Source organism: Delphinus delphis, chromosome 7 (assembly GCF_949987515.2).
Source record: "Delphinus delphis chromosome 7, mDelDel1.2, whole genome shotgun sequence".
NCBI lineage: Eukaryota > Metazoa > Chordata > Mammalia > Artiodactyla > Delphinidae > Delphinus > Delphinus delphis.
The window spans coordinates 8,515,343-8,542,967 of record NC_082689.1 but is presented as its reverse complement, the minus strand read 5'-3'; the positions used below and the strand labels follow the sequence as shown (position 1 = coordinate 8,542,967).

The following is a 27,625-nucleotide window of genomic DNA, read 5'->3' as shown; positions in this document are numbered from 1 at the left end:
ATCCTTTCCCTGGATGTGGTGAGTTGTTTTGCCCTTGCTGCTACTTAAGATTTTTATGTTCAATTTTGGTTCTTGGCAATTTGATTATGATGTGTTTGAGTGTAGTTTTCTTTGTATGCATCCTTTTTAGGATTCACTGAGCTTCTTGGGTCTATAAGTTACAGTTTTCCACCAAATTTGGGAAGTGTTCAGCCATTATTTATTCAAGTATATATTCTGCCCCTTTCTTCTCTCCTCTCCTCCTAGAAATCCAATTACACATACGTTAGAACACTTGATCTTCTCTGACAGATCTCTGAGGCTTTCTTCATTTTCTTCAGTGTTTTTTCTCTCTGTTCTTTAAGCCAGATACTTTGTGTTGATCCATCTTCCAATTGACTGATACTTCTGCCAGTTCATATATATCTGCTATTGAGCCCATCCACTGAATTTTTCATTTCAGTTATTAATCCTTTTCAGCTCTAGAATTCCCATCTGGTTCCTTTTTATAGTGTCCATTTCCCTGTCAAGATTTCCTGTTTTTCACTCATTTTTAGTATATTTTTCTTTAACTCTTGAGCACGTTTTCCTTCAGTTCTTTAAACATTTTCATAATAGCTGTTTTGAAGTGTGTGTCTACTAAATCCAACATCTGGGCCCACTCAAAGCGAGTTCTCGGCTTCTTGATATTTCCTGAGCGCAGCTCACATTTTTCTGTTTCTTGGGCCACGTCTAGTAATGCCTTTGTTTGAAAACTAGGCGTTGCAGATAATATGTTGCAATGATTCTGGATTACGTTTTGTTCTCCTGAGTATTGTTTAGTAAGCTGTTAACTTGCCTGGTCTCTAATTGTGAACTCTCTCCCCCAGTGGTGTCTCTGCTTATTACTTCCCCTGCATATTTTTACGGTCAGTCAGAGATTTGGGCGAAGGTTATGTTGACACACCTCAAGTGACCATCTTCTGCCACTTGAATTATGTGTAGGTTGAGGAATGCATTTAAAAGCACAGAAAATTTGCAAGTTTCCCCAAGCTTTTAAATTTCTCTGAGCTCCCTGGGGTTTTCTGTGTGTGTCTGTAGTTTAGCAGTCGGTCGGGGATACTTGGAGATTTTATTACCCCAGTCCTTCTATGGCTCCCTTGCTTCCGGGTATCCCCCTTCAACTAGCTGCTCTGCTACTTGCCCTCTACCAAGGCCACACCTTCAGCTGATAAAGCTGTGGGTTTTCACTGCCTGAAATAGACAGGAACTCCCCCAGCCATTGCACCATTCTTGCCCCAAGTGCAGTAGCACTTCCCCAGCGAGCAGTTGTGGCCTGCAACTGGTCATTTTCCAGTGTCCTGAAATGATTGTTTTTAATACATTTGTCACATTTTGTGCTTGATCTGTGTAAAGGGGAATTGCCTGACCTCATATTCCATTACCAGAAGCTACCAGGACGTGGCAGTAAGCGAAACAGATACTCTGTCGGGAGAAAAGCAGACCTTAAACAAATAAGAAAATAGAAATGTGATATGTCAAACGGTGGTAGGTGCCTTACAGAACAATAAAAGTAGGAAGGGCTTGAGGGAGAAGCCCCGTGGTGGACACCGGGAATAGCAAATGTCAAGGCCCTGAGGTAGAAGCCTATTTGGGGAGCCACAAGGAATGGGGAGGGAATAGGATACGGGGTCACAGAAGGTAGCTAAGGTCAGATCACCTGGAGCCTTGAGAAAGACATTAGCTCTTGTTCTGAGAGAGGAGGGAAGCTGCTGGAAGGTATTAAGTGAAAAGTGACGTTATCACTCGTCTTGCCTCAAGGGCTCACTCAGAATGCCCACTGACCGCCTCACAAGGAGAGCTACAGCTGCCAATGAATTCAGAAAGTCATTGTCAGGGCTTGACATCCCTGTCCTTGAACCGAGCCTTGAGGCGCTGGGACCAGGGAGCCTGTGGACCTCGTGAGTTTCTAGGCTGAAGAGGCATCTGGGCTTAGCCGAACATCATTCATCTTAGAATCAGGGACCCTTGTTGGGGTCCTGACTCTGCCATGTACAAGACTCCGTTTCTCTAAATGAGCCAACTGTCCAGTGTCTAACACATGTGATATATAGTCAGTAACTGGCTCTAACTCAAATGTGGACGTTAAGAGAAACTGAGGCTCCTAAACTGCCTGCTTGCCCAGGCCCCGCTACTCCTTCAACAGCGCAGTGACCTGGGGCTGTTCCTTCCCCCTTGTACTTTGTCATCATCCTCCAGACACAGTGGTTCATCGTTCTGAAAGTCACTTTCATCTACTCCTTCATTTCCTTTTCTGTTCCACATCCTGGCTTAAGCCTCCGTCTCTTCCCTTCCCAGCCTGTCCTGCATGTGGCCACCAGACCATCTTTCTAAAGCAGGGCTTGGATCAATCATGCGGGGACATGATCTCTTCATTTTTAAATTGGGGGACATTTTAAACTTTCTAGAAAGTCCAGAAAATAACATGACAGCAGTGGATCTATCCCTTCATCCCTCTCCTCTCCCACCTTCCCCGGAATTAACCACCATCCTGAAGCTGGTGTATAAAATTCCATGAGCATTCTGTGCTTCTATAGTATCTTTATGTTTCCATTAACAATATACAATATTGTTTTATGGTTTTTAAATTTACATGAATGGCATAATACTCTATGAATCATTTACCAGCTTTTTCCATTCAACATTACGTGTTAGAGATTTATTGACACCAACACGTGCTGCCCTAGTTCATCCTCTTAACTGCGGTACAAAAGTCTCATCTTTATTAGATACTGCCAAATTGCTCTTCAAGGTGGCCGAATCCATTTACACTTTCACTTGATTCCGTCTTAAAAACATTCCCATGCCCCCTATCACCTAATAAAATTAAGTTGCTAATGGTGGTATTCAAAGGCCCACTCTGTTGAGACCCCAGTCTGCTTTTATATTTTCTTTCACATTACTTGCTTTGTTTCTTCATCTATAAAGATAAAGATAATTACTACCAAATTGTTGTGAGATCAGTGAGTTAATCTGTGGCACATAATGGACACACAAAAAAATGATAGTTTCCGTTCCTTCCTTTGTATCTATATAGTACACACTTGCTCCTTCTGGAGCTATGTGGAAAGAGTCTAATCCAGAAACGTTGGGGGGTGAGCAGGGGGACATGTTAAAGCCAAGACTAGGACGCTCTCTTGATCTCCTGATATCTTATTGTTGCAGCTCACTGGGGTCTTGGATCACATTCTTGTCTCCTCTCATGGGCACATTTGATCATGTGTACTGTCCGTGTCCTCATTCCAAGTCTGAGGTGACAGGGGCCAAGCACAGAAGCCTCTCTGTACCCCCGAACAGACCCTGTAAATGGCAAATACATGCTGAACGTTAAAACAGCGAGTGTTTGAATCTAAATACAGAGAAAGTGGTTCTGTAATCAGACTGCCTGGGTCTGAGTCCTGCCCCATCTCTTACCAGCCATGTGGCCTGGGGCAAGTTGGTTAACCACTCCAGGCCTCAGTGTTCTCATCTGTAAAGTGCAACTATAAATACCCATTTCTTCAGGTGGTTGTGAGGATCGAATGAAATCATCCCCATAAAGTACTAGCACAGACGCAGTGCGTGTTAGCCAGTTTTGACATTACTGTATCATCATGATCTCCAGGCAGACTAGACTGATGCAGATGAAGGTCTGCTAGAGTGGAGGTTCCTCATGTGGTACCCGGCCAGAGCTGGAGCCAAGGCTGGTGGGTGGCCAGGATGGAGCTGGGGGTGGAGAGCGGGGGAAGGGGGCCACTGGACGCCCTCAGTGGGTAAAAGGAGGGGAGGGAGGTTGTTCCCAGCACAAACTTCTGGTAACAGCGTGCTTGTGAGGTGTTTCCTAAAAAAACAAATTCAGATTCCTAATCAATCCCCGCAAACGCATTTTCCCCACCGCAGGGAGCTTGAGAAACACTGACAAATCCTTACTTTTCAAATCTCCTTCATCTAGATCCTTTGAGGACTTTGAAGTTCATCTAAACATTTTTTCAGAACTTACGTGATTTATTGAATAATAATTTTTCCTTATGACATTCTTGCTGATGTGTAAGCATATACCCTCATTGTGTCAGGGGCATTTCCAGGTCTGGGGTGGTGGTTTCTGGCTTGTCAGCTAGCTGCCCCCCTCACTCCGGGCTGGGGGGGGACCCACCCAGCCTTGGGGTCTTTTGTTTCCCGGCAGTGCCGCGCTGCCCGCCCCTCTCATCTCTTGAGCACGCTCAGTGACTCTTATTCAGAAGGAACCACAGCACGGGTTACCCGAGTCGTCCTGTCTGCATCCCGCACAGTGTCTGGACACTGCTATGATGTCGTCTTCCTCCCTCTGTCCCACCAAAGCTTTCTACTGTCTTTCACTTCCAGTCCTGTTCAGCCTCCAAGTCTCCTCTGATTCTGTGTGTTCCATATTTTAATACGCTCGGCTTCTCTCAGAGCAACACTGCCGTCGTCTCCATGTGTCTTGCTATTTTCACTTAGACTTCAGGTGAAGTTGAAGCGAGCACACTGAGCAGCGAAAGCAATGGCTTAGAGGAATCAGGGAAGTGAAGGGTGTTGGGCTTTGTCTAGTTTCTATTCGGGGGTTAGTTAATGAACTGAGCTGGTTGTTAAGCCAGCTGTCATTACCCCCAGGAATGTCATTTTGTGGGTAGGGAAGTTGCTGTCTAGAGCAACGCAGCATCGCGACAAGTCCTCCAGGATTCAGAACCTGTTTCCATCCGCAGTCCTGGCACACACTCAAAGAAATCTGCAAAAATGGAAAAGGTCCATTCCGCTAGGGGAAATATGTTGATTACACTGCCTGCCTGGTCACCTTGGTCCACCCTTTCTCTCCCATGTGGAGTGTTTTTTCCTTATTTTTACAAAGAGTGAGATTTCCAATTCAGTGTTCTGAGAAGGTGTCTCAAATTTAAACTGCTGGTAGAAGTCTTATAATTATTTCAAGTGGAAAACACACTCGATACTTTCACTTGTCATATGTAAAACCACTTGAATACATTCTGCTCTCTGCATTATATCTGTAAGAATCTGAGTTTTCAAATGCATTTAGTGGTCAACCTTAGTTTTGTTTTCAGGCCAATTGCTTAGAATCTGGTTTGTCTGGAGTATTATGTATCGAAAGCCTCCAGTTAAGAATCTTGTAGTGTCATAAGATCACCGAGCCGCTATGGGGAAGCTTCGTATTAGAACATCTAAATTCATCTCAGCTCAAGTGCCTTTTTTATGAGGCATTCTTAATTTCTTGAAGTAATCAGTTATCCCTGGGCTCTCCCTTCAGTAATCTGATGCATTCTGCCGAAGTACATAAAGACCAGTAATTTTAGTAAAATTCCTCCCAGCAATGGTATTTAAAACCCACCCTAATGAGACATTTATTCTTGAAGCATTTCCTTATCCATCACCTGCTTACTTCACAGAGTAGATTGCAAAGTATGTTTCATCTGGAATTCCCAGGCAGCTCGGAAAAGCTGGCAATGCGGCTGCTGCTGTTTTTACACGGTGTGTTCTGCACCCGGGTGCTGCCGCGTTCAGCTGCTCACACACACTTAAGTGAGGCAAGGGAAATTCTTCCCACTTAAATTGGGGGAAACTAGTGGAAGTAGTCTCCTCTCTCCCAGAGAGAAGGCTGAAGCTGTAAACTTATCACTGAATGTCTCCTAGGTTTGCCCATTTCAGAAAGTTCTGACACATCCTCAGTCGTTTGCACCCACTTGGCCCCAACTGAAGAAGTGGACCCAGTACCCTGCTATCAGCAGGCATCAGTTTTACAGCCGCTCTCCTTTCGTTTCCCACCACACCTAGTGGTTTCCTCTGCCTTCCCGAAGCTCCCTCTGCGTCTAGTTTCCCAAGTGTTGCTGGAAACAGATTGAATAGTATTGAATTAAGCTCTTGCTTCTCTTTGCTAAGCTGCACTTTCCAGCTCATCGAGTACAGCCCATTTTCCTTCTGCTCTTTACATTTCAGGGGTCCTAACGATGCCTCCGTTTCCTTTTTGCTGATATCAGTGTTTCTTAGAAAAACCATGACAGTGACTTGTTTGTGTCTGTACAGTATATGGCTTTTCAAAATCAGAGAACTTAAGAAATTTCCTTAATCAGTAAGGCATGATTTTAAAAGGGACAGGATTTTAAATGATCTCATTCGCCGGATGGAGAAACTCAGGCATTGACAAGAATCACGTCTAATCAGAGCCTCATTACAAACTTTCTTAACCAGGAACTATCAATTTAATAATGATTTTCACATCCATTTGCTTACATGTATGCATCTTACATCAACGTAATATTCTTGAAAGCACCAAGAGTATTTGCCTGCGTGTTGGCGTAGAGAAACTGTGGCAGAGGAAGCAAATTCTCCAGGTGGCGAGCAGATCGGCTGAGATGCCCTGGTTCTGCCTCTGGCCCTACACTTGCATATGACACTGTGACTTACGTTGACTTTTATTACAGGGTCGTATATATTAGGGACCAAATGTAGAAACTGGCCTGTGTTTTATGAAGGTTATCAATTACCAATGAATTCAGCTATGAAGTATTTTTAATAAAAAACAGCTTCAACTTGCTTTAAATTTTTAAAAGTTTGAATAATATTTCAGTGAATCTCTTACTAACTTATCTTTGAACGAGTTAATAAATCAAGCTTTAACTTATGATGGAGAATACGTTCGCTGGTCTGTATATTTGCAAGTGAATGCCTTACATATGTACTCGTTGTCGAGAGTAAAGAAGTACTTTTGTGAGCGTTGACTAAGGTTAGCCATTGACCTTTTATTTTTCATTGAAATGGAATGTGGGCATTTGTTTTGTTTCTTAAGGTTTCATATCTCATCCTGGCAGGGAAGTGGTGTATGACCAATACCTCTGTGAAACTGTGATCCATGTGCCCATTTCCAGCTGGAGCCTCCAAAGCTTGGTTCCCTAGGAAAGAGGTGAAATACTACCCCACGGCCCAGAGCGCTTGGCCACTCACGCTGACCACACAGCCCAATGCTTTCGTCCACAAAGAGCAGTCATTTTCCTAAAATAATCATATAATGTACACACTATTTGATCACTAAGATGCTGGTATTGTAGTAAGCTAAACTCTAAGCCAAGGCAGCAGCGTAAATCTTACCTGGCTGTCCCAGACCTGACCTCAGGTAGGGCCTCATATAGCATTACCTTTAAGGAACCCCGAGTGAAATTTCAGGATGGCGTGTTCACACGCGCTCGACAGAGCTGCCAACCCAGGTGAAGCAGCAGGAGAAGGCAGCAGCCCTTGCATGGAGAATGAGTCAGGACTAGAGGCTGCACGACCATGAACCTGGTGTTCCAGGTAGGACAAGAGCGGATTCTCCGTCGGTGATTAGATGGGACAGGAAGAGAGAGGACAAGACAGGGGGGTCCGGAACGGTGCCGCGGCCCTCCTCTCCCCTCTCTCTGCCCCATTGAGCTCAATCTCCACCGGGCACTGAGGACCCTCGGGCCTCAGAGGACCCGGTCAGTCCAGCCTGTGCCTCCTCAGAGACCGGCTTCCCTGAGGGGCCCCAGGTGGCTGAGTCAGAAAGATCTGGGCAGAAGGGGACTGGCCCAAGGTTAAAGTCCAGACTCCTGCTTCCAGGCCGGGCTCTCGCTGTGGACCTGTCCCTTCTCTCCAGCTCAGATTCCACATCAGACAAAGTAGGTGTAATCAAAGGAACCCACACGGAGTCACTGTGAGAATTCAGGTGAAGTGCTGTGGAAATGTAAGGTGGATTCCTCCATGGTTCTGTGGTCACAGAGCATCAGTGAAGTGCTCAAATGTAAGCTGGAGGGAGCAGTGTCTCCGCAGCAGCTCCTGCCGCGGGTAAGACAGCGCGGAGGGTTAGGAAAAGCTACGGGTTGGACTGGAACATGCCTCTCAGTCTGCTGGTTCTGGTCTGCTTCGGGGGCTACCTAGAATAAGTCGAATCCCCTTTCCCTAAGAAAGCCCACCCTGGGGTGACAGCGTCTAGTGGTGGCAGGTGGCACTGACTGGGTGGTGGAGAACGCCTGGGAGACAGGGCTGCGCCCTGGAACGGCCCTACCCAGAGGCAGTCCTCACGGGAATTTGGGCCTCCGCATCCCTTGGAAACTGACTCAGATAAACCAAATTCACAAAAGACTGGGGCACCCAAAATGGCTGGAAGTTTGTTTGAAAACAAGGACAGGTACTTGACGTTTGCTTTCTCTTCCTGTTGGCAAGTTTAGAGGAAGCAAGTCACATGTGGTTGAGTGGGTGAGGAATCAGGAGAAGGATTGGTTAGATAATCTCAGGGACGCTTGTCACCCAGGCGTGCAGCCCTGGGGCACCCCCTCCGCCCTGAGACTGGACGGGCACTGGACGGGCATCTCCTCCAGGGCCCCTCCTTCCTGCCATCTCACTTCACAGCAGGCCAGCTCCCTTCACGCGGACACATTCTTTCCTTAGTTTCTACCTCAGTCAGGTGACGGCCTGGTCTGTTTTGTATTGATCTTTATAATTTAACCTGCAAAGGACAGTGTAATCTCCGAAGCGCTAGCAGGGAGCGGGAAAGAGGACCGCAGCTTCCCCGGCACCATGGGCGTCGTTCAGCTGGAGTTTGATTGGACACAGACCCGAGTCAGCTCATATATGCTATCATCTTGTTTGTAACTCCTCTCCTTTTGTGTATTTGAAAACTTTTTATTTTGAGATAATTATAGATTGACATAACGATAGAGAAAAATCTTGTGTACCCTTTACCCAATTCCACCCACCGGTAGCATCTTGCAAAGCTACAGCATAACAACAACCAGGGTGTTAACACTGATGCATTCAAGAGCCAGAAGATTTCCATTACCACAGGGTCCCGTTACAGCCACAACTCCCACGTCCTCCTTAAAATCGGGCAACCACTAACCTGTTCTCCATTTCCATAGTTTTAGCGTTTCAAGAACGTCGTGTAAGTGGAATGATACAGTATGTAACCACTGAGGACTGGCTTTTTTCACACAGCGTATTTCACTGGAGATTCATCCAGGCCCCTGTGTGTCAATAGTTCATGGTGTGGGGCTTCCCTGGTGGCGCAGTGGTTAAGAATCCGCCTGCCAGTGCAGGGGACATGGGTTCGAGCCCTGGTCCGGGAAGATCCCACATGCCGTGCGGCAACTAAGCCTGTGCGCCACAACTACTGAGCCTGCGCTCAGAGCCCGCGAGCCACAACTGCTGAGCCCGTGTGCCACAACTACTGAAGCCCGAGCACCTAGAGCCCGTGTTCCTCAACAAGAGGATCCACCGCAACGAGAAGCCCGCGCACCGCAGGGAAGAGTAGCCCCCGCTCGCCGCAACTAAAGAAAGCCTGAGTGCAGCAACAAAGACCCAACGCAGCTAAAAATAAATAAATAAAATAAATAAATTTAAAAAAAAAAGTTCGTGGTGTGGCTGGACCACAGTTTGTTTAACATTCTCCTGTGGAAGGACATCTGTCGTTCCCAGTTTTTGGTTATTACAAATAAAGCTGCTATGAACATTCATGTACAGATTTTTGTGTGACAATAAGTTTCCACTTCTCTGGGATAAATGCCTAAGAGCATAATTGTTGGGTCACATGCAGCTCCATGTCTAGCTTTTTGAGAAGCTGCCGTGCTGTTTGCCGGAGCGGCCGCTCCAGTTCTGTGTTCCCACCAGCAGCGTATGTGTGATGTGCGTTCTCTGCATCCTCACCAGCATTTGATGTTATCACTGTTTTTAACTTAGCCATTCTGATAGGTGTGGAGTGACTCACTGTGGTTTTAATTTGCATTTTCCTAATGGGTAGTGATGTTGAACATTTTAATGTGTCATCCGCGTGTCCTCGTTAGTGAAATGTCTCTTCATATTTTTGCCCATTTTCTAACTGGATTGTTTGGGGGTTTTACTGTTGAGTTTTGAGTATTCTTTCTATATTTTACATATTTAGATACTAGTCCTTTGTCAGGTATGTGGTTTCCGAATGTTTTCTGCCAGTCTATAGCTTTTCTTTTTGTCCTCTTAACAGGGTATTTCACACAGCAAAGTTTTAAAATTTTCAATAAAAATCCAATTTATCAAATTTTCCTTTTTATGGACTATACTCCTGGTATCAAGTGTAAGAACGCTTTGCCTTGCCATGGGTCCTGAAGATTTTCTCCTATTCTAACAATTTGATAGCTTTACATTTAAGTCCATGGTCCATTCTGAGTTAATTTTTATATAAGGTGTGAGAATTAAAGTAAGGTTCTTTTTTTTTTCCCATGCATGTCCAGTTGCTCCAGCACCACTTGTTTTTGTTTGTTTGTTTGTTTTAATAACAATGGTTGGCATTTATTAGTCATTTACAGTGTATCTGGCACTTTTCTAATGTACAGTTTTCAGAAGTGTCCTGTGAGTTAGATTCTATTATTACCATGATTTTACAGATAAGGAAACTGAAAGGTGGATGGAATAAACCGTACAAAGCCCAATGGCAGATGACCATCAGAGCCCATGTTTCTAGCCTATGTGCTCTACTATCTCCCGTATAGAATATTTTCCCTTCTCTAGTATTAAGATATTTTATGATAATTTTAGATTTTAAAAGTTTCCCCAGTGATAATTTACTTTTTCACACCAAGAGATCTGTTCCAGTTTGCAGCAATCTAGTCAATAATTCCAAATTTTCATTATTGAATCTTGGAGCAGCACCACTTGTTGAAAAGACTGTCCTTCCTCTGTTGAAATACTTTTTGCACCTTTGTCAAAAATCAGTTGGGCGTATTTGTGTAGGTCTGTTTGAGGTTCTCTGTTTTGTCCAGTTGATCTATATCTCTCTCCCTCTGCCAATACCACATAGTCTTGATTCTGGTAGCTATATAATGTCAACTGGGAAAAAAGTGCACAACCTAGAAGTTGAGAGTTATGTTTTATTCAGGGGCTTTACTGAGGACTGTAGCCTGGGAGACAGCCTCTCAGACAGCTCTGAGGGACTGTTCCAAAGAGGTAAGGGAGGCACTGGATATAATGGGAGCTTTTGCTGGGGAGGAGAATGTAGTTGAACATCAAAAGATTACTACTAATCACAAAAAAACACAAAAAAACAGACATCTCAAGTTAATGATTTTAGTGCTTTTCAGTGTATGGGAAGATGCAAGAGCCTGGGCTCATTGAAATTACCGTTTTGATATTCATCTTAACTATCTAGGGCCAGTACCTTGTTTTTTTCCATCCTGAGTTCCCCTCAGGGTGCACCTGCAGGGGTGGCTGCAGTGGCTGATGACTTTATGGCCACAGCATCCTTTGTTTGCTGAAATGGCAGGCGACAGTCTTTGCCTACAATAAGAAGTCTTGAAATCAGGTGGACTGATTCCTCCCACTTTATTCTTCTTTTTCAAAATTGTCTTAGCTATTCTAGTTCCTTTGCCCCTTCCATACAAATTTTAGAGTAGTCCTGTACCCATCTACAGAAAAATCTTGCTGGGATTTTTATAGAAATTACATTAAACTTGTAAATCAACTTGGGGAGAATTGACATTTTAACTATGTTGAGTTTCTAATTCATGAACAAGTTAATGTCTTTCCATTTATTTAGGCCTCCTTTGATTTCTTTCTTTAGCGTTTTGTAGTTCTCAGCATACAAGTCCTATACATGTGTTGTTAGATTTACACCTAAGTATTTCTTATTTTATTTTTTTGTGTGTGTATAAGCAATTGTAAATTATATTGTATTTTTAATCAGAGTCTTAATTTAAGACTAGTATGTAGAAATTGATTTCTGTATGTTTATCTTATATCCTGTGACCTTGCTGAACCCACTTATTAGTTCTCTGAGTTTGGGGAGGTCAATTCCTTAGGATTTTCTACATAGACAATCATGTCATCTGCAAATAAAGACAATTCTATTTCTTCCTCTCTGATCTGTACGCTTCCTATTTCCTTTTTTGCCTTCTTGCTCTGTCTAGAACTTATAACACTAAGAATGGTGAGAGTAGAAATCCTTCCCTTGTTCCCAGTCTTAGGGGGAAGGCATCCAGTCTTTCACCATTAAGTATAATGCTAAATACAGGTTTTCTATAGATGTTCTTTATCAAGTACCCCCCATTCCTATTCTTCTGAGTTTTGGGTCATGAATGGATATTGAATTTTGCCATGCTTTTTCTTCATCCATTAATATAATCATGTGATTTTTTTTTCTTCATAAGCCTGTTAATCTTGTGGATTACAATGATTAAATTTTAAATACTGAACCAGACTTGCATCACTAGAACAAACCCCACTTGGTCATTGTATATAATTTTTTTTAGCATATTGATCTATTGGTCTATTCTATTTGCCTATATTTTGTTAAGGATTTTTTTTCATTTTCCTTTAACTCGGTTGTTAAGGACTTTTGCATCTTTATTTATGATGGATATTTGTCTGTACTCTTTTTATAAAAGTACTGTCATTGTCTGGTTTCGGTACCAGGGTAATACCAGCTTCATAAAATGAATTAGGAATTATTTCTTCCTCTTCCGTTTTTGGAGGACATTGTGTAGAATTGGTGTTAACTTTTTAAAAAGTTTGGTAGAATTCTCCAGTGAAACCATGTGGGCCTGGAGAAGTCTTTGGGGGAATTTTTAAATTAGGAATTCAATTTTCTTAATAATTATAGGATTATTCAAGTCATCTGAGAGGCTTTGTGTTTTTTATCTAAGTTGTCAACTTTATGTACGGTTGCTCATAGTAATCCCTATTATCCTTTTTTTTTTTCATTTTTTAAAAATCTTTTATTTATATAAGTGTGAACTCTACCTCTGTGGATTTCTACCTGATAATCCATTAATATCCACATTTATTTTCATGCTCACATTGTCCCCATTTGGCCAGTGGAAGTCCCACCAAGTTACCTCTCGTGCATTATATAATTTAATTGTACATTATTTGTTACAAAAAAATTGAACTAATATATCTTTTCAAACAGTGAAAAAGAACAAAAAGTGACAAGGGCCTAAGAGAAGACAGTGGCAAGTAGAAAAGAAATTTAGAAGTATATAGGTGGCGAAAGTGTGATGATTAACTTGGTATGGGCCTATTATCCTTTTGATGTCTGCAGGTCTGTAGTGATAGCTCCTGTTTCATTCCTGATATCAGTCATTTGTGTCTTCTTTTTCTTTGTCAGTCTTGCTACAGGTTTGACAATTTCATTAATCTTTTCAAAGAATCAGCTTTTAGTTTTACCAGTTTTCTCTGTTGTTTTCCTTTTCATCGATATCTGCTCTTCTCTTTCTTACTGCCTTCCTTTTGTTGGCTTTATGTTTACTTTTCTATGTTCTTGAGACTTCCTGTTTTTTTAATTTGTTTCAAGAATGTTTGTGATTGCTCACTGAAGCCATTTTATGATGGTCGCTTTAAAACTTTTTCAGACAATTCTAGCATCTCTGTATCTTGATGTTGGCATCTCTTGATTGTCTCTTAATTCAGTTTGAGAGCACGCTGGTGCCTGGTATGATGAATGATTTTTTATTTAAACCCAGATATTTTGGATACTATGTTATGAAACTTCTGTCTTACTTTAAACCTTCTCTTTTACCCCTGCTGTGGCAGAGGAGCAGGGGCTTCTCCTCATTACTGTTAGGTGTGGGTAGATGTCCAGGTTCTGCAGTTGGCCTCTGTTGACACCCCGGGAAGCGGGGGAGGAGACTCCTTGTTACTGCAGGACAGGGGTGAGAGTTCTCCGTCCCTGCTAGGCCGCCACTAACACCTCCCTGACTGGAAGAGGTGGTAGGAGTGCCTTGTTCCTGGCCCCCACGTGGCCTCCCCGACACCGCAGGAACATGGTGAAACGTGGCAGTGGTGAACGTCTTGAGTCTCCACCAGGCCTCCTCTGACACCGTCCCTGGTTGCGGGGCAGGGACATCTCATTACTGCAGAGCGGGGGTGGAAGTCCAGGCTCTCCACCTGGTCTCTACTCTCCCCTCCGGGTAGGGTGGCTTCATTACCACCCAGCAAGGACAAAACTCCCCCTCCCTACTTGTCCCTCTCTGATATCACCCTGGTGGGGGTTACTGGGGTGCCTCGTCACAGCCTGGTAAGGGCAGAAGTCTCAGCGCCCTGACGCCCTTGCTGGTGTGGTTGTGGGTGGGATGACAGTGTTTGCTCCGGTGTTTGGTTAGTGTCTAAAAGTTCCATCGTGCTGGGCTTCCTGTTTCCTGGTTCTTTGGCTAGGCGGAGTAGGCTTTGGGGGACTTTTTTTGTCTTCACCATGCTCGTTTCCGGATTGCTGGCTTCTTCAGCGCCAAGTCGGGAATCTCTAAGGCAAAAAGTAAACCCAGGGGACTCACCACCTTTTATTCCTTGTGTTTCAGGATACCCAGCCAGTCTGCCCCCTCCTCTCCACCTCTCAGGGTCTCATATTTATTTTGTACGTAATGTCCAGTGTTTTGGGTTGTACTTAGTGGGAGGAACAGGGAAAAATATGTCCACTCCATCTTCCCAGAAGCAAAACAGTTTTTCTCTTTTTGCTGAGTCTTCTTATTGACCGTAAACTGCGGAAGAAGAGCAAGCCTACAATATACAGTTTTGTATCCTCTGTTAGGCCTGCGCACGTGGAGGTGCTTAGTAGTTATTTGTAGACTGGCTGATTTGGCTGTTCACATGGCACCTTGACCTCACAGAGAAAAACATTCTGAGAACTGTAACTAGGAGAGACCCTTCAACAGCACCTTGGGTGAACCTCTTCCCACCTGTGGCCGTGGAAGTGTTCATTAGGTGCCCAGCTTCCTAAAGAGGTGGGTTGGCATTTTCCCTTTCATCTTCACGGAGGTTGTGAGCAGAGGGCAGACAGCCCCGGAGAACCTTTGAAATGCAAACCCATGAGCCGCTGCTGTTGGGCTAAGGTCTTCCCATTTCATGAGGTGCCTCCTTGGGGAGCCGCCCTCTGGGAACTTGCAGCAAGGGAGGGGTCCAGAGCACTCACCCCGTGTCTCCTTTGAAACAGGAGGACCATGACACTATGGAAGCCGATCTGGACAAAGATGAACTGATCCAGCCCCAGCTTGGAGAGCTCTCAGGCGAGAAGCTGCTGACCACGGAGTACTTGGGAGTAAGTACCGTGTGAAGGGGGCGGGGGCCCCGAAATAGAAAGGAGAGCTGGACCATTGATGGACTTAGCATTTGCAGTAACACATGAGGGTTTGGTTTGGTCTGTTATGATACTACGTTTATTAGAAGATATGTGTCAGCCAGCTTGCTTCCAGCGGCCCTGAAGTGCACAGCGGCCCTAGTTACTATCCTAAACAGACCCGCTGCTGGACAGAAGGTGGTTAGAGTATAACTAAAAGGCACACTCCAGGGCCTTCGTAACATCCGAGGGTAAGCCCGTCCTTAGTAGTAATCGTCTGCCCGTCCAGCGTCTTGGTTTTCTCATGCCTCATCCGTGAGAAGGGAAGACTGTTGCAGCTTTGTCAGTCGTCAGCACACAGGTGATGGCCGAAGCCATCCGAGCAGGTGAGGTCGCCCAGTGAGGGAGGCGGAGGGTGGAGAGGGAGGGAGGGCGGGGCCAAGGGCAGGGGCCGAGCCAGATGTCAGGTGCAGGAGAAGGAAGACGAGCCCCTGAGAAGGACAGAAAGTGAACAGTCAGAGAGGCTTGAGGAGGGGTGCTTCCAGGTGGACTGAGTGTCAGTCAAAGCACCAAGAGGCCTGTGGAGTCACACGTCTGTGAGGGACCATAATCTGAACTCCCCGCTGACTCCGATGCTCCCGGAACGCCTTGCTACCACCCACCAGCTAGATAGGGAAGGGTGTGAGTCAGGGGAGCTGCCCACTGGCTGGGAGAGGACCGCGGCGTCGAGGGCCCAGGTGTCTCGTGGAGCCTTGATCAGAGAACACACGGGTGAGCAGGTGGGATGCCGCAGGGTAAGGGGTCTGAAGGGAGCAGCAACGGCACAGGATGAGGCCAGTTCAGACTGAAGCCCCGTGACAGATGGCTGGCACGTAGGAGTGAAGGCCGGTGGTATTGAAAGGAGCTCCTGGAATTCTGAAGCTGGTGGTTCACTGGGTCGGTTACATGGACCCTGAAATCTCCTCAGATTGGGCAGGTCGGTGTTGGAGCTGGGATGCTGAACAGTTGAAGCGAGGACAGTGACTTGGGAAGGAAAAAGGTGGTGGGTGCAGGTGGCGTGAGCCTTTCCAGGGGCAGGTGGAAGCAGAAAGCACCTGTCCATTCCCATTACTGCCCCGTCCAGGCCCTCATCACCTCACCCTGGGCACTGGTCTCCCTGGTCACCTGGACCTGGTCTTCCTCATTGTTCAAGGAGTTTCCAGGGGCCCCAGGCTGGAGTCAGTATATGCTGGCAGAACTTGAGGTTGGAGGACAGCCAAGGGCCCAGGCATGGGGACATTGTCGGCGAGGGTTTTGGAGTTTACTCTGCGTGAGCTGGGAAGCTGTTGGAGGGCGCAGAGCAGGGCAGTGCTCGGTCTGACTTACGTTTTACTATATTAACTTCTATTTTCACTCTGGCTGCTTTGTGGAGAATAGACCACATGGGGCAAGAGTTAAAGAAAGGGGGTGATTTAGGAGGCTGGGTGACCACCGGCCCCCAGTCATGGACAAGTGCCTATAGCCCGCCACTGTCCCTAGAAACAGCTCAGGGATCAAAGGAACCTAACTGACTGCGGAGGCTCCATTACGTTAAGTCAAGTGGGGAGGTAGGTGCTTGAGAAGGGACGGAAGTGAGGCCATCCGGGTTCCAAACTGCTGATGGAAGTCTTGAGCCCTGACTAGGCCTTTGCTTCCCTTTGGAAGAACACTGGCTTTGTCAGGGAAGGCCTGAGCTCCATTTGACAGGACGTGCATTTTTTTTTTCAATTTATTTATTTTTTATTTTATTTATTTTTGTCTGTGTTGGGTCTTCGTTGCTGCGCGAGGGTTTCTCTAGTTGTGGCGAGCGGGGGCGACTCTTCGTTGTGGTGCGCGGGCTTCTCACCACGGTGGCTTCTGTTGTTGCGGAGCATGGGCTCTAGGCATGCAGGCTTCAGTAGTCGTGGCACATGGGCTCAGTAATTGTGGCTCATGGGCTCTAGAGCGTAGGCTCAGTAGTTGTGGCGCACGGGCTTAGTTGCTCCGCGGCGTGTGGGATCTTCCTGGACCAGGGCTCGAACCCGTGTCCCCTGCACTGGCAGGTGGATTCTTAACCACTGCGCCACCAGCGAAGCCCTGGACGTGCATTTTTAAAAGCAAGATTCTCATGCTTCATGGGCAGGTGGTGAGGAAAACAGAAGGCAAGTTGGTGGGGCTTCTCTGGAGGATGGTGGCGAAGCTGTCGAGAACTCAGCCCTGAGATGCTGGGACTTCCCCACAGACACCACTGCACAAGCACGCGAGGGTCAGCAAGGATGTTCAGACAGAAACCCCAGTACAGCCCCTCCGCTAAATAGCTCTTAGCACCTCTGCACAGTGGAATGCCACGGGCGAGATCTTATGTTGATGTGGTGAAGATTTTTAACAGCAACAACGAAAACAAGACACCGAACATGCTGGAACTACCAGTTTAATCTTGCAGTTTGGTGAGGCACAAAGTGACAGAGCTTTCAAATCAACCAATAATCCAGCTTAATGGCATCCAGAAATGGTGTCATTTTACCATAGCCTGCAGTTCTAACTCTCCTTAATGCATAGGTACTGTTCTTTTACCAGAAGGAAATAGTTAGAAAAGTTCTACACATGCTTGTTTATTTATCTCATTGGTGTCAGTTACTTGTCGGTGGCAATGTGAGTGGTAAGAATGAAGTACAGAAAGAATTCGTTATAGGGACGTGAAGACCAAGGTTATTAGCTTCCTAGGGCCGCAGTAACAAATGGCCATAAACTGGATGGCTTAAAACCACAGACATGTATTCTCCCACCATTCTGGAGGCCAGCAGTCCACAATCAAGTTATCAGCACAACCACACTCCCTCTGAAGGCTCTAGGGGAGAACCTTTCTTGGTCTTGCACCTTCTGGCAGCTCCAGACCCTCCTTGGCTTGTGGCTGTGGAACTCCAGACTCTGCCTCCTTTCCTCTTCTCTCTGTGTTCTCTTGTCTCTTATGACACTCTTCACTGGATTTAGGATAATCTAGGATGATCTCTTCATGTTAGGATCCCTAATGTAACTACATCTGCAAAGATGTATCCAAATCCGGCCCTGTTCACAGGTTCCCGGGGTTCGTACATGGACAGATCTGTTGGGGGCCACCATTCGACCCACTAGGCCAGGTCACCATAGGATCTCATGTGGAAACACTTTAAAGTTTTATTAGAAAACTTACTGTTGAGCAGTAATCGCTGAAGTTATAGGAACACTGCCCGTTTTGCTGTCTTTGTTCGTTAGATCCTCAGCCGCCCTCAGCCACCCAGTGTTGATTTGAAATTGACAGCCGGCCGGCGCTGTGAGCTCACCTCACCTGCCCACCTTTGGCTCTGGTGGTTCACGCGGGGGTTGTGCACTCATACCTGCTAACTGCTTGTGTCAGACGAGGGAACCTGCCAGAGACAGAAGGCGTTGCATTTCACTAGGGAATGTGCACCCCAAAAGTCACAATTCACGCCTCCCGTTCTGGTGTACTAGGTAGACTAGATTTTTCAAGATCAGTGGAAAGCTGTTGACTTTTAGAAACTTGTATTCAAAAATTTTTCATTGAACCTGTGCCATTTGCCTAACACACAACAGAATGCTGGCAACGTTTCTCAAGCTGTTATCTTCCAGAAGTTTACAGAAGATGACACAGAGCAGATAAAAGTGTGCTGTTGATGAGGGATGGGGGGTCGGGGGTTGACGGGTATCGTCCTGTGATGTCAGAGCTGGCCGTCGAAGGTACGTTAAAATAGAGTCTAGGGGCTTCCCTGGTGGCGCAGTGGTTGGGAGTCCGCCTGCCGATGCAGGGGACACGGGTTTGTGCCCCGGCCCGGGAAGATGCCGCGGAGCGGCTGGGCCCGTGAGCCATGGCCGCTGAGCCTGCGCGTCCGGAGCCTGTGCTCCACAACGGGAGAGGCCGCAACAGTGAGAGGCCCACGTACCACAAAAAAAATAAAAATAAAAAAAAAGAGTGTAGGTCCCAGCCCAGACCTCCTTACCATAATCCCAGGAGTGGTAATTGTACACACCAGTGATTTTAAAACTATAATACTAGTTAGGGCGTGAGCGGGGAGGTGCAGTGAGGGCAGCCTGCCAGGGTGTCGAGGGGATGGAAGGGAGCCCTTCCCAGGATGCCTGGACCCATGGCTCCCCGCTTGCTGGGCATTGATGGCCACCCCGCGCCCTGCAAGGCCACACTCGCCGCCTGTCCTCACCCCCCCAAGTTCAAGCAGATAGCGCCTGTGCACTGCAGAGCCCGGGCCATGAAGAAGCTGGCAACCACAGGGAACTCAGGGAAAGCTCGGGCAGAACAAGCCCCTTTTCCTGGGCTTGCCTGAGCGTGGTGGTGGCCACATCACATGTATCCGTTCATTCATAATTCTGGTGAAAACAGCACCCTTCTGTTTTTCTTCTTCAGGCCGTGATGAGCAGCAGATCAAGATTGATGACTTGCCAACTTCTCCTTGCTTGGTTATTTCTAAATCTTTCAGAATCATCCACATTATGCCAAATAATCGCTTAGTTCTTCCTAAAAAGAGTGCCCTGCTTTAAATATCTTCAGTACCCTGGGTAAAGGAGTGTAGATATTCATCATAGGATCTCAGTTGTCTTGTTTTTATTTTGAAGTTTAAACTTATCGTTCAGTTACCTTTAACCACAGTCACAGGCGTGCCTTAAATTAGCTGGGCTCACGTCCTGGGCCAAGTCCTGTGCTGATTGCCTCACACATCTGATTCCATTTATTTAATCTCCTCCCAACAAAGGATGGGGTAAATTCTGCTCGTGTTGCGTGTCATAGATGAGGCAGCTGAGGCTGAGAGCGTTGAGGAGCATTCTCAGGTGTTATCTGAGCCTGTTTGCTCTTTACCACTAAGCTCTGCTGCCTTCCGGGAGAACCGCTGATTTTCCAGTGAATTCTGTTCCGTATTTGAAAGTTTAGAGTCTCCAACTGTGTGAAATATTCAGAATTACTCTATGGTCCAATTTTTGAGCATAGACTCAGTTTGGAGAGGGAATGCCTGGTGTCAATGCTAATCTCTCCCTTCCCACACTTCCTTTTCTGCCAAGTTGGTTTGGAGATCTCCTAAAGGGCTGGTTAAAGCAGGGGTCCTGGCCCAGCCTCCGGACAGTCTGAGTGTGAGGACCTGGCCCCAGGAATCTGCATCTTTATTACATCCCTCGGTGGTTCTAAAGCCAGCATCTGGGCCATGGAAACATTGCCACGTGGGCAGACCTCAAGGTTAACGGGGCCTCAGCAGGGGAAGTGAGTGCATCTGGCCAGGGGGCAGGGCCAGCCCGCCGGAGACAGTGAAGAAGCTTGGGCGCCTGCAGCTGGCCCTGTTTTACTCGCAGTGAAAACCAAAACCGGAGAAGGAAGGGCCTCAGTTTCCAATTTTTCCTTTTTTTTTTTTCAAATTTGTCTCCACTTTGGGGTTTTTTTCTAATCACTTTTCAACCAATTATTCCTGCTCTGCCTGACTCTGATGATTGAAAAGTCACTTGGAACTAACTAAAAAGTCCATATTCCTATGTGTGAAAACACAACCGAACAAGCAGGGGGAAGAATCCCCAACCCCCAAAGATTCCAAATCCTTTTCTTTTTCAGTTTGTTTCTGGGATTCTTTTTTCTGATTGCAAAAGAAATACATGCTTATTACTGAAAAGTCAAAAGTAAGCACAGCATAAACAACCACCATAATAATTCTGTCCGCCCAGAGATAACCACTATTCCCTCTATTTTCCTTTCATTTATCTCTGTATCTCATCTTTCCTTTGTCAGTTGGTTTTGAGCTCATCTGCAAGTAGCAGGGAATCCAGCCTTATCAGACCCCAGGCTTGTCTCTTGCCTTCTTTCACCCAGCCCGTCAGAAGGGAAGATCCAGGTTTTGTGGGCCCTCCAGTTTACAGGGTTTTGCAGGCCTTCTTTAAAACAACGGAATACAAAGTTTAGGTATAAAAGTGAATACTTAGAATGAGACTAAGAAAAATAAATCACAGTCAAATTCAAATTTTAAGAACTGACAGATTGATAACCAATAAGGACCTACTGCATAACACAGGGAACTATACTCAATATCTTGTAATAACCTATAATGGAAAAGAATCTAAAAGAGAATAGACATATGTATAACTGAATCACTTTGCTGTACACCTGAAACTAACACAACATGGTAAATCAACTATAGTTCAATTTTTTTTTTTTTAAAGTAGGTAAAGGGAAAAAAAGAAAGAACCGACAGGTATCACAAACAGAAAAATAATGTTTTATTAACTAGCTGCTTGCCACGTGCTTCATGGTTTTCTTTCTGTATATTTTTTGTTTTATACTCTTTGATTGCCTCTACATATGTTGCAACGAGTTTGTAATATTTTCTACAGAGAAAGAAAAGAAAATTAGTCCTTCCTGTAATGTATTTGATCAGCTTTGTTTCTTTCTTTTTTTTTTTTTTTTTGGCGGGACGCGGGCCTCTCACTGTTGTGGCCCCTCCCATTGCGGTGCACAGGCTCGGGACACGCAGCCTCAGCGGCCATGGCTCACAGGCCCAGCCGCTCCGTGGCATGTGGGATCTTCCCACACCGGGGCATGAACCCACGTCCCCTGCATCGGCAGGCAGACTCTCAACCACTGCGCCACCAGGGAAGCCCCAGCTTTGTTTCTTATTACTGATAGATTTGAAAATTTTCTTTTGGCTTCACATTTAGTTTTATGGTAATGCTGTGTAAATTTTTAGGATTGTTGTTAAATTTGAGAAAACCATCCTCAAACTTCTTTCATAAAGAAACTGGAAGATTTGGGGGCATTTCAAGTTTTCCTGTGCACTGACTCTTCATAAATTCTCTGATGGTGTGTGGAATTCTAGAAGCCACTTCCACACCAGGACAGCTAGCGATGTTTGGCTATGCACAGAAGTGACTGGGAATCATATTTCCCACTAAACTCAAATTAAAGGTCATCCGGATTCACCGTCCTTTTGGCTAAGTTCTAAATTGCCTTTGGCCATTCCAACACCATGAGGGGGAGTATGGCAAGGGAAGTGAGAGTAGAAAGAAACAGCAGTTTTAAGTGACTGCAACCGAAACATGCTACTTCTGCAAATTTTACAAAAACCATATGAGCACAGTGCCAGGGCTCTTTCCGGGGCTGTGAAGCTTTGGTTTCATTAGCTCCATGGGCGCTCTGCCTGGTGCATTGGCCCTTCATTCACATGCTTGTTGCCTCTTGGTCATAAGACGATGGATGCAGCTCCTGGCACAAAACATGATAAAGTCAGGAGGAAGTCAAGCGTGCAGGCCAGCCAAATCCACCCCCTCTACAGTGCTTTTCCCAAAGCTACTTCTGGTGTCCCCTACTTACTTCTTTTTTTTTTTTTTTTTTTATTGGAGTATAATTGCTTTACAATGGTGTGTTCGTTTCTGCTTTATAACAAAGTGACTCAGCTATACATATACGTATATCACCATATCTCCTCCCTCTTGCGTCTCCCTCCCAACCTCCCCCCCCCACTTACTTCTTACTGGTCAGAACTGGGCCACATGGCCCCTAGCTGCAAGGGAGTCTAGAAAGGTGTTTTTAAGTAGACGCATTTCTGGGCCCACAAAATCAGAGGGCTGTTGGTCAAGAAAGAGGGAATGAGTATTAGGTGGCCAGCTAGCAGTGTCTCCTTCAGCTTCCAGGTTGTTTTCCATGTGTATAGATGGACATATTGTGTGCCTATATTTTCTTACAAAAATTCATACTGCTCTATAGCATGTCATAATTGCTTTAAGTGATTCACCAATACTCAAAAACTAGTAAATGGGAAGTTTTTTACCTAAATTGACATGTTGACCATCTTTTACTACAGAATAAATTACGTTCAGCTAAATCACATGCTGCATTTTTTCCTAATTGTGGTTAAACATGCTGTATTTTTTAGTATCAGAACCTTTTTTCAAACGGCATCTCCATCCGTAACACAGATGGAAGCTGAGTTCCTTTGGTGAGTAGGGTGGTTGTCAGGAACCCTTTCTCTTCTCTCCCAACAACCCCTGAAGCATTTCTGTGGAAATAGCGCATTGTTGGTAGACAGACTTGAAGACCTTTCCAGCCCAAAAAGGCTCCTTTGCAAACTGAGGTGCCCAGAGAGCGCCCTGGAGCCCTTGTGGGCCCCTCCGTGGCTCCCCACATGCACAGTGGCTTGCGAGGTGAACAGGAAACAAGCCCTCTGGAAAGAGCTGCTCTGAGACACCGAGCGCCTAACACAGTCGTTCTGGGCCCTCACACCAACCCTGTTCACCAGAGACCTTTCCTCAGGCCTTCTGACGACACACCGTATGGTTCTGCCCACAGGCCTGACCCAGTTTCCTCATCCACTGGAGAGGACAAATACCACCCGCCTTAGATTGTTTCTTAGGCCTGTGAAGTTTTAGGGAGATGGTGTGGCTGACGGGGTTTTCCAAAGGCTGAAACACTCTCAAATATGTGCTGTGTTCTCTCTCCTCTAGGAAGGAGTTGGGAGGGGTGAGCTGGGAGGGACAATGGAACAGGGAGGAGGCAGGGGGCATGGGGGGCTGGCAGCCCACACACTCGCTGTCTCCCTCTCCAGTGCCTAAGACTGAGCCTTCCTATCCTAGCCCTCTGTGGAAGGACCCGGGTGTCTGACTGGCATAATGGAGGGGGAAAGAGAAGCCCCGGGTGGTCCTAAGGTACTGTTGAATATTGGCCTGAAGGAACCTGCTCTGGTGATGGGGGCGGACATGTGAATTTGACCCTAGGTACTAGACGGGGACAGCGGGACAGAAGGGAAGTCGGAGGAGAAGCAGACAGCAGTGTTGAGTGACGGCAGTTAAAATAGGCTTCTTTTGCAAATTTCACAAGAGATATTAAGAGAGATGAAGCTGCATATTAGTTCTTATTTGGGAAGCTTAATTACATTCCTTTTCCTCCAAGAGGGTAGGGGCCTCCCCACCCCTCTCGCCTGCCTTTCTCCCCTTCACACCCCCTTCCCTCTCCCCCCACCCGCTGACCAACCCCTCCAGCTGGTAGCTGTCCCCCACAGCACAGGTGAGGCCTAGTGATGCTCTCCCAGAGGCAGTGGGCCTTTTTTTTCTTCTTCCTACCTCAAATACTAGATAAACCCAAATAACTTTTAAGTAAAATCAGGAAATCAAAGATGTAATTCCAATTAAAAATTTTTCTTTAACTTTTTATTTGGAAATAATTCCAGATTCACGGGAAGTTGAAAAAGTAGTACAGAGAGGTCCCGTGCACCCTTCACCTGGCGTCCTCAGTGGTGGCTGTAGCATGTATTGAACCAGGAGGTTGATGTTGGTACAGTCCACAGACTTCATCCACATTTCATCAATTTTACAGTGATTTCTTTTTTAAACAGTTTTTCTTAATTATTAACATAATATAACCATATTACAGAAAACTCGGAAAATAGAGAGGAAAAAAATGATTCTTGGTTCACTGTCCTGTGTAGCCACTATAATCATTTTAGTGTTCATTTCCTTCCAGTCTTTTTGTGTACTTAGCATAATGAAAAGCATCATTTATGTACAGTATCATAACCTGACTTAACAATGTTTTAAATAAACATTTTTCTTCATAGCCTAGTCTTTATCATTGTACATGGCCATGTAATATTTCCAATGAATATACCATATTTTACTTAATTATTCCCCTATTACTAGACAGTTAGATTGTTCCAGTTTTACTGTGTAATGATTTTGTAACATACAGCTTTATTTAACATCTTCCACATTTTGGATTCTCTCTCTAGGGTTTAACACCCAAGGATATGAACATTTTAATGACTCTTGATATATAATGCCAAATTACTTTCCAAAAGAGCTGTCTCAAATTTCCATGCCACTGACATTTTAAACTATTGTCAGAAGTGGATGGGGACATTTCTTTAATTGTCACTCACTTAATAACTGGAGAATGATACACTTTTTGTAAAGTTGTAGTTTCTAGTTACTTATAAAGTTGATCATTTTTTCTTCTCTTTACTGGTGATACTTTTTATTTTGTGACTTGGCTGTTGGACTTCTTTGCCCAGTCATCTACTTAGTGTTTTACTTACTGATTTGTAAGAACTCTTTATCTAATGAAAATCTTAAGCTTTCATCTATTATACGTGCTGCAAATATTTCTTCCCAGTTCATTGTTTACCTGTTAATTTGGTTTATCATTAAATTACTGTGTATGTGGAAATGTTGATTTTTTATGAAACCAAAGCTGTCTGTCTTTTTTCCCTTCTTACTTTCAAAAGTCAGTCCTCTCCAGGGATGTGATAAGTTACCATATCCAGTTGTTTTCTTCTCCTTTTTCCGTGGTTTGATTTTGTTTTTTTAATTTATACTGCTGAATGGTATAATGTGAAAACCTAAGCAGATTTTCCCCGAAATTTTCTGTTCAGCTGAATGATCCGTGTCATGCTCCTTCCTCACTTATTTGCAAATCCTCTTATTACTATAGATTATTAAATGTAGTGAGTTAGAATGTCTAGGTCAGCTCTCAACTAGATGATTTCTACAGCTCTGTTTCCTTTTTGCTTCCACCAGATCATGACCAACACGGGGAAGGTGAGGCGGAAGGGGGCGGCTGGCGTGCAGTGGGGCGGCCCTGAGCCCCTGTGCCGGCCCATCACTCCCGGCGGCCACAGGACCGGGTACCCAGCGTAAGTCTGGGTCCTAAAGGAGGCGGGGATTTACTTTCTTAAGCTTTGTTTTGATCAACTGCAGTGTAAGATGTACGTATTTTTAAAATTCAAAATAAAATTTCATATCAAAAAGCATTTATCTCTTTATTATTTATCTTTTGGGGATTTTTTGGAAGGAAAGAGGTTGAGTCTCCCTCTTCCCCCCATGTCTCTCAGGGTCTCCAAGCCACTTACAGCCTTTATCCAGGAGAAGGCTGGTGTTGGCCAATGTGAAGGAAAGGACCAAAAGGACTAGTGGGTCTACCCAGAAAGGACTCCTGTTCTTTTCTGCAGCCTCTCACAGTAGCACCAGGCCCTTTGTTGGGATGGAGTGTCACAGTTTAAGATGCCGTCAGCTTATTTCTACATGACTCTATAAAGCACCGATATGCATTTTTGGCTGCCAAGCCTTATTCATTCTTCATAGCCTTGCTCCTACCCTGTTTATATAAACAAAACTAGTCTGGTTATCCAGAGCCTCTGGTCTCCCTGGGGACCTGAGGACCTGATCCCTGGGGACTCTTGGGGAGCCCCAGGCCAGGCAGTCCAGCTTGGTCAGGGCGAGTCTCTTCCGTGGTCTGGGTGGCCTCTTCTGTCTGGAGAGAACGCTGGAGAGAAACAGGTGCAAATAAGGGGATTATAGAGAGCAGGGGGAAAACCTACATTTATTCATACAACAGTGGCCATAAGATATTTCAAATGAATGTGACATACTTTACTTAGTTATCCCCTACAGCTGGGTGGTTTGCTTATTTCCAGGTTTGCTCTATAGTAATCTGTAATGAACAACTCGGCTCGGGGGATACAGCAACAAACAAAACCTCACTGCTGTGACTCCTGTCTCCCTTAGGGACCAAATCTAATCAAACGCTGGCCAACCAGGTCCTTCTTAATTGACACCCCCCAACCTCAGCCCTCGAAGCCCCACGTTCCCCAGGACACTGTGTGCCCCCAGCCTGCATTCTGAGCGCGCTACATCTCTGTAGCAAAGCAGCGCACACGTATGCTTTTTTTTTTTTTTTTTTTTTCCTTTTGCTCCATGTCCTGCCCTGCCCGTTCATGGCTTGCTACCTCTGCCGGGAAATGTTCCATCTTCGGGCCCCTGACAAGCCCCAGCTCAGAGCTCAAGACCGGCTGAGTGTGTCTGTCTGCCTCTCTCTTACACACATGCACACACACACAGAGGCTTTTCTGCCCCGCACGGCAGTTAGGTGTCTGCTTGTCTTTGCTGCTGGAACTGACATTCAAGAACAGCCGTTTCATGGGGCGCAACCCTAGACAGAGGGGGGACAAGCCTGCCGTGCCGGAGCAGGTGGCTGCTCTCTCCTCGTTGAAGGGGAGTGAGTGCTGTGCTGCTCTGCGCACACTGCAGAACCTTCCTGGGGATCTGCTGTGAAGGCTGCCGGGAGATGCCACCCCACATCCTACTTACCTCCCTGTGCTGTGCTTGCCCAGGCCCCCTGTCTCTCGCAGGCGCCCACTGCATGTCTGCTGGGTGAATGAGTCTCCATCGACCCAGGTGCCAGCGGTAGGCACTGCGCACACCATTGATAGTGTTCCAGAGAACAAGCTCTTCCCCAGTCCTGTTCCGGCCTAACTCTTGTTGTCACGGCTGACATATGTCACGTCTTTTCTGATGGAATTCATCCCTTTGCTAATCTGCTTCATCCTTGGAAGAAAGCCCAGAAGATTGATACTTTAAATTGTTCGGTTGAAATGTCATGCTCCCGTGTCACCCAAAACCAAAAGATCCAGTTGTGTGTTAGAAAAATAATAGCCATGTTTCACTGTAAATTTATAAGAGCTAACAAGAGTGAGGTAAGGGTACTTCCTCTTTCTTAAAGAGATTCAATATCTGCTAATATCAGTTTAACAAAAGACTTTCAGGTACTTCCAC

The 27,625-nt window shown here is 45.6% G+C and overlaps 1 protein-coding gene across 5 annotated transcripts in view; it reads left to right on the top strand.

The window, feature by feature from the left end:
* ARMC9 (armadillo repeat containing 9) overlaps positions 1-27,625 on the top strand; it is a 136,749-nt gene that overhangs the window by 94,064 nt on the left and 15,060 nt on the right. For all 5 annotated transcript variants that reach the window (XM_069540832.1, XM_069540831.1, XM_069540830.1 and 2 more), the window contains exons 21-22: positions 14,924-15,028; positions 25,592-25,707. In XM_069540832.1, coding sequence (XP_069396933.1) covers positions 14,924-15,028; positions 25,592-25,707 — 221 coding nt within the window. The remainder of the gene's footprint in view (positions 1-14,923; positions 15,029-25,591; positions 25,708-27,625) is intronic.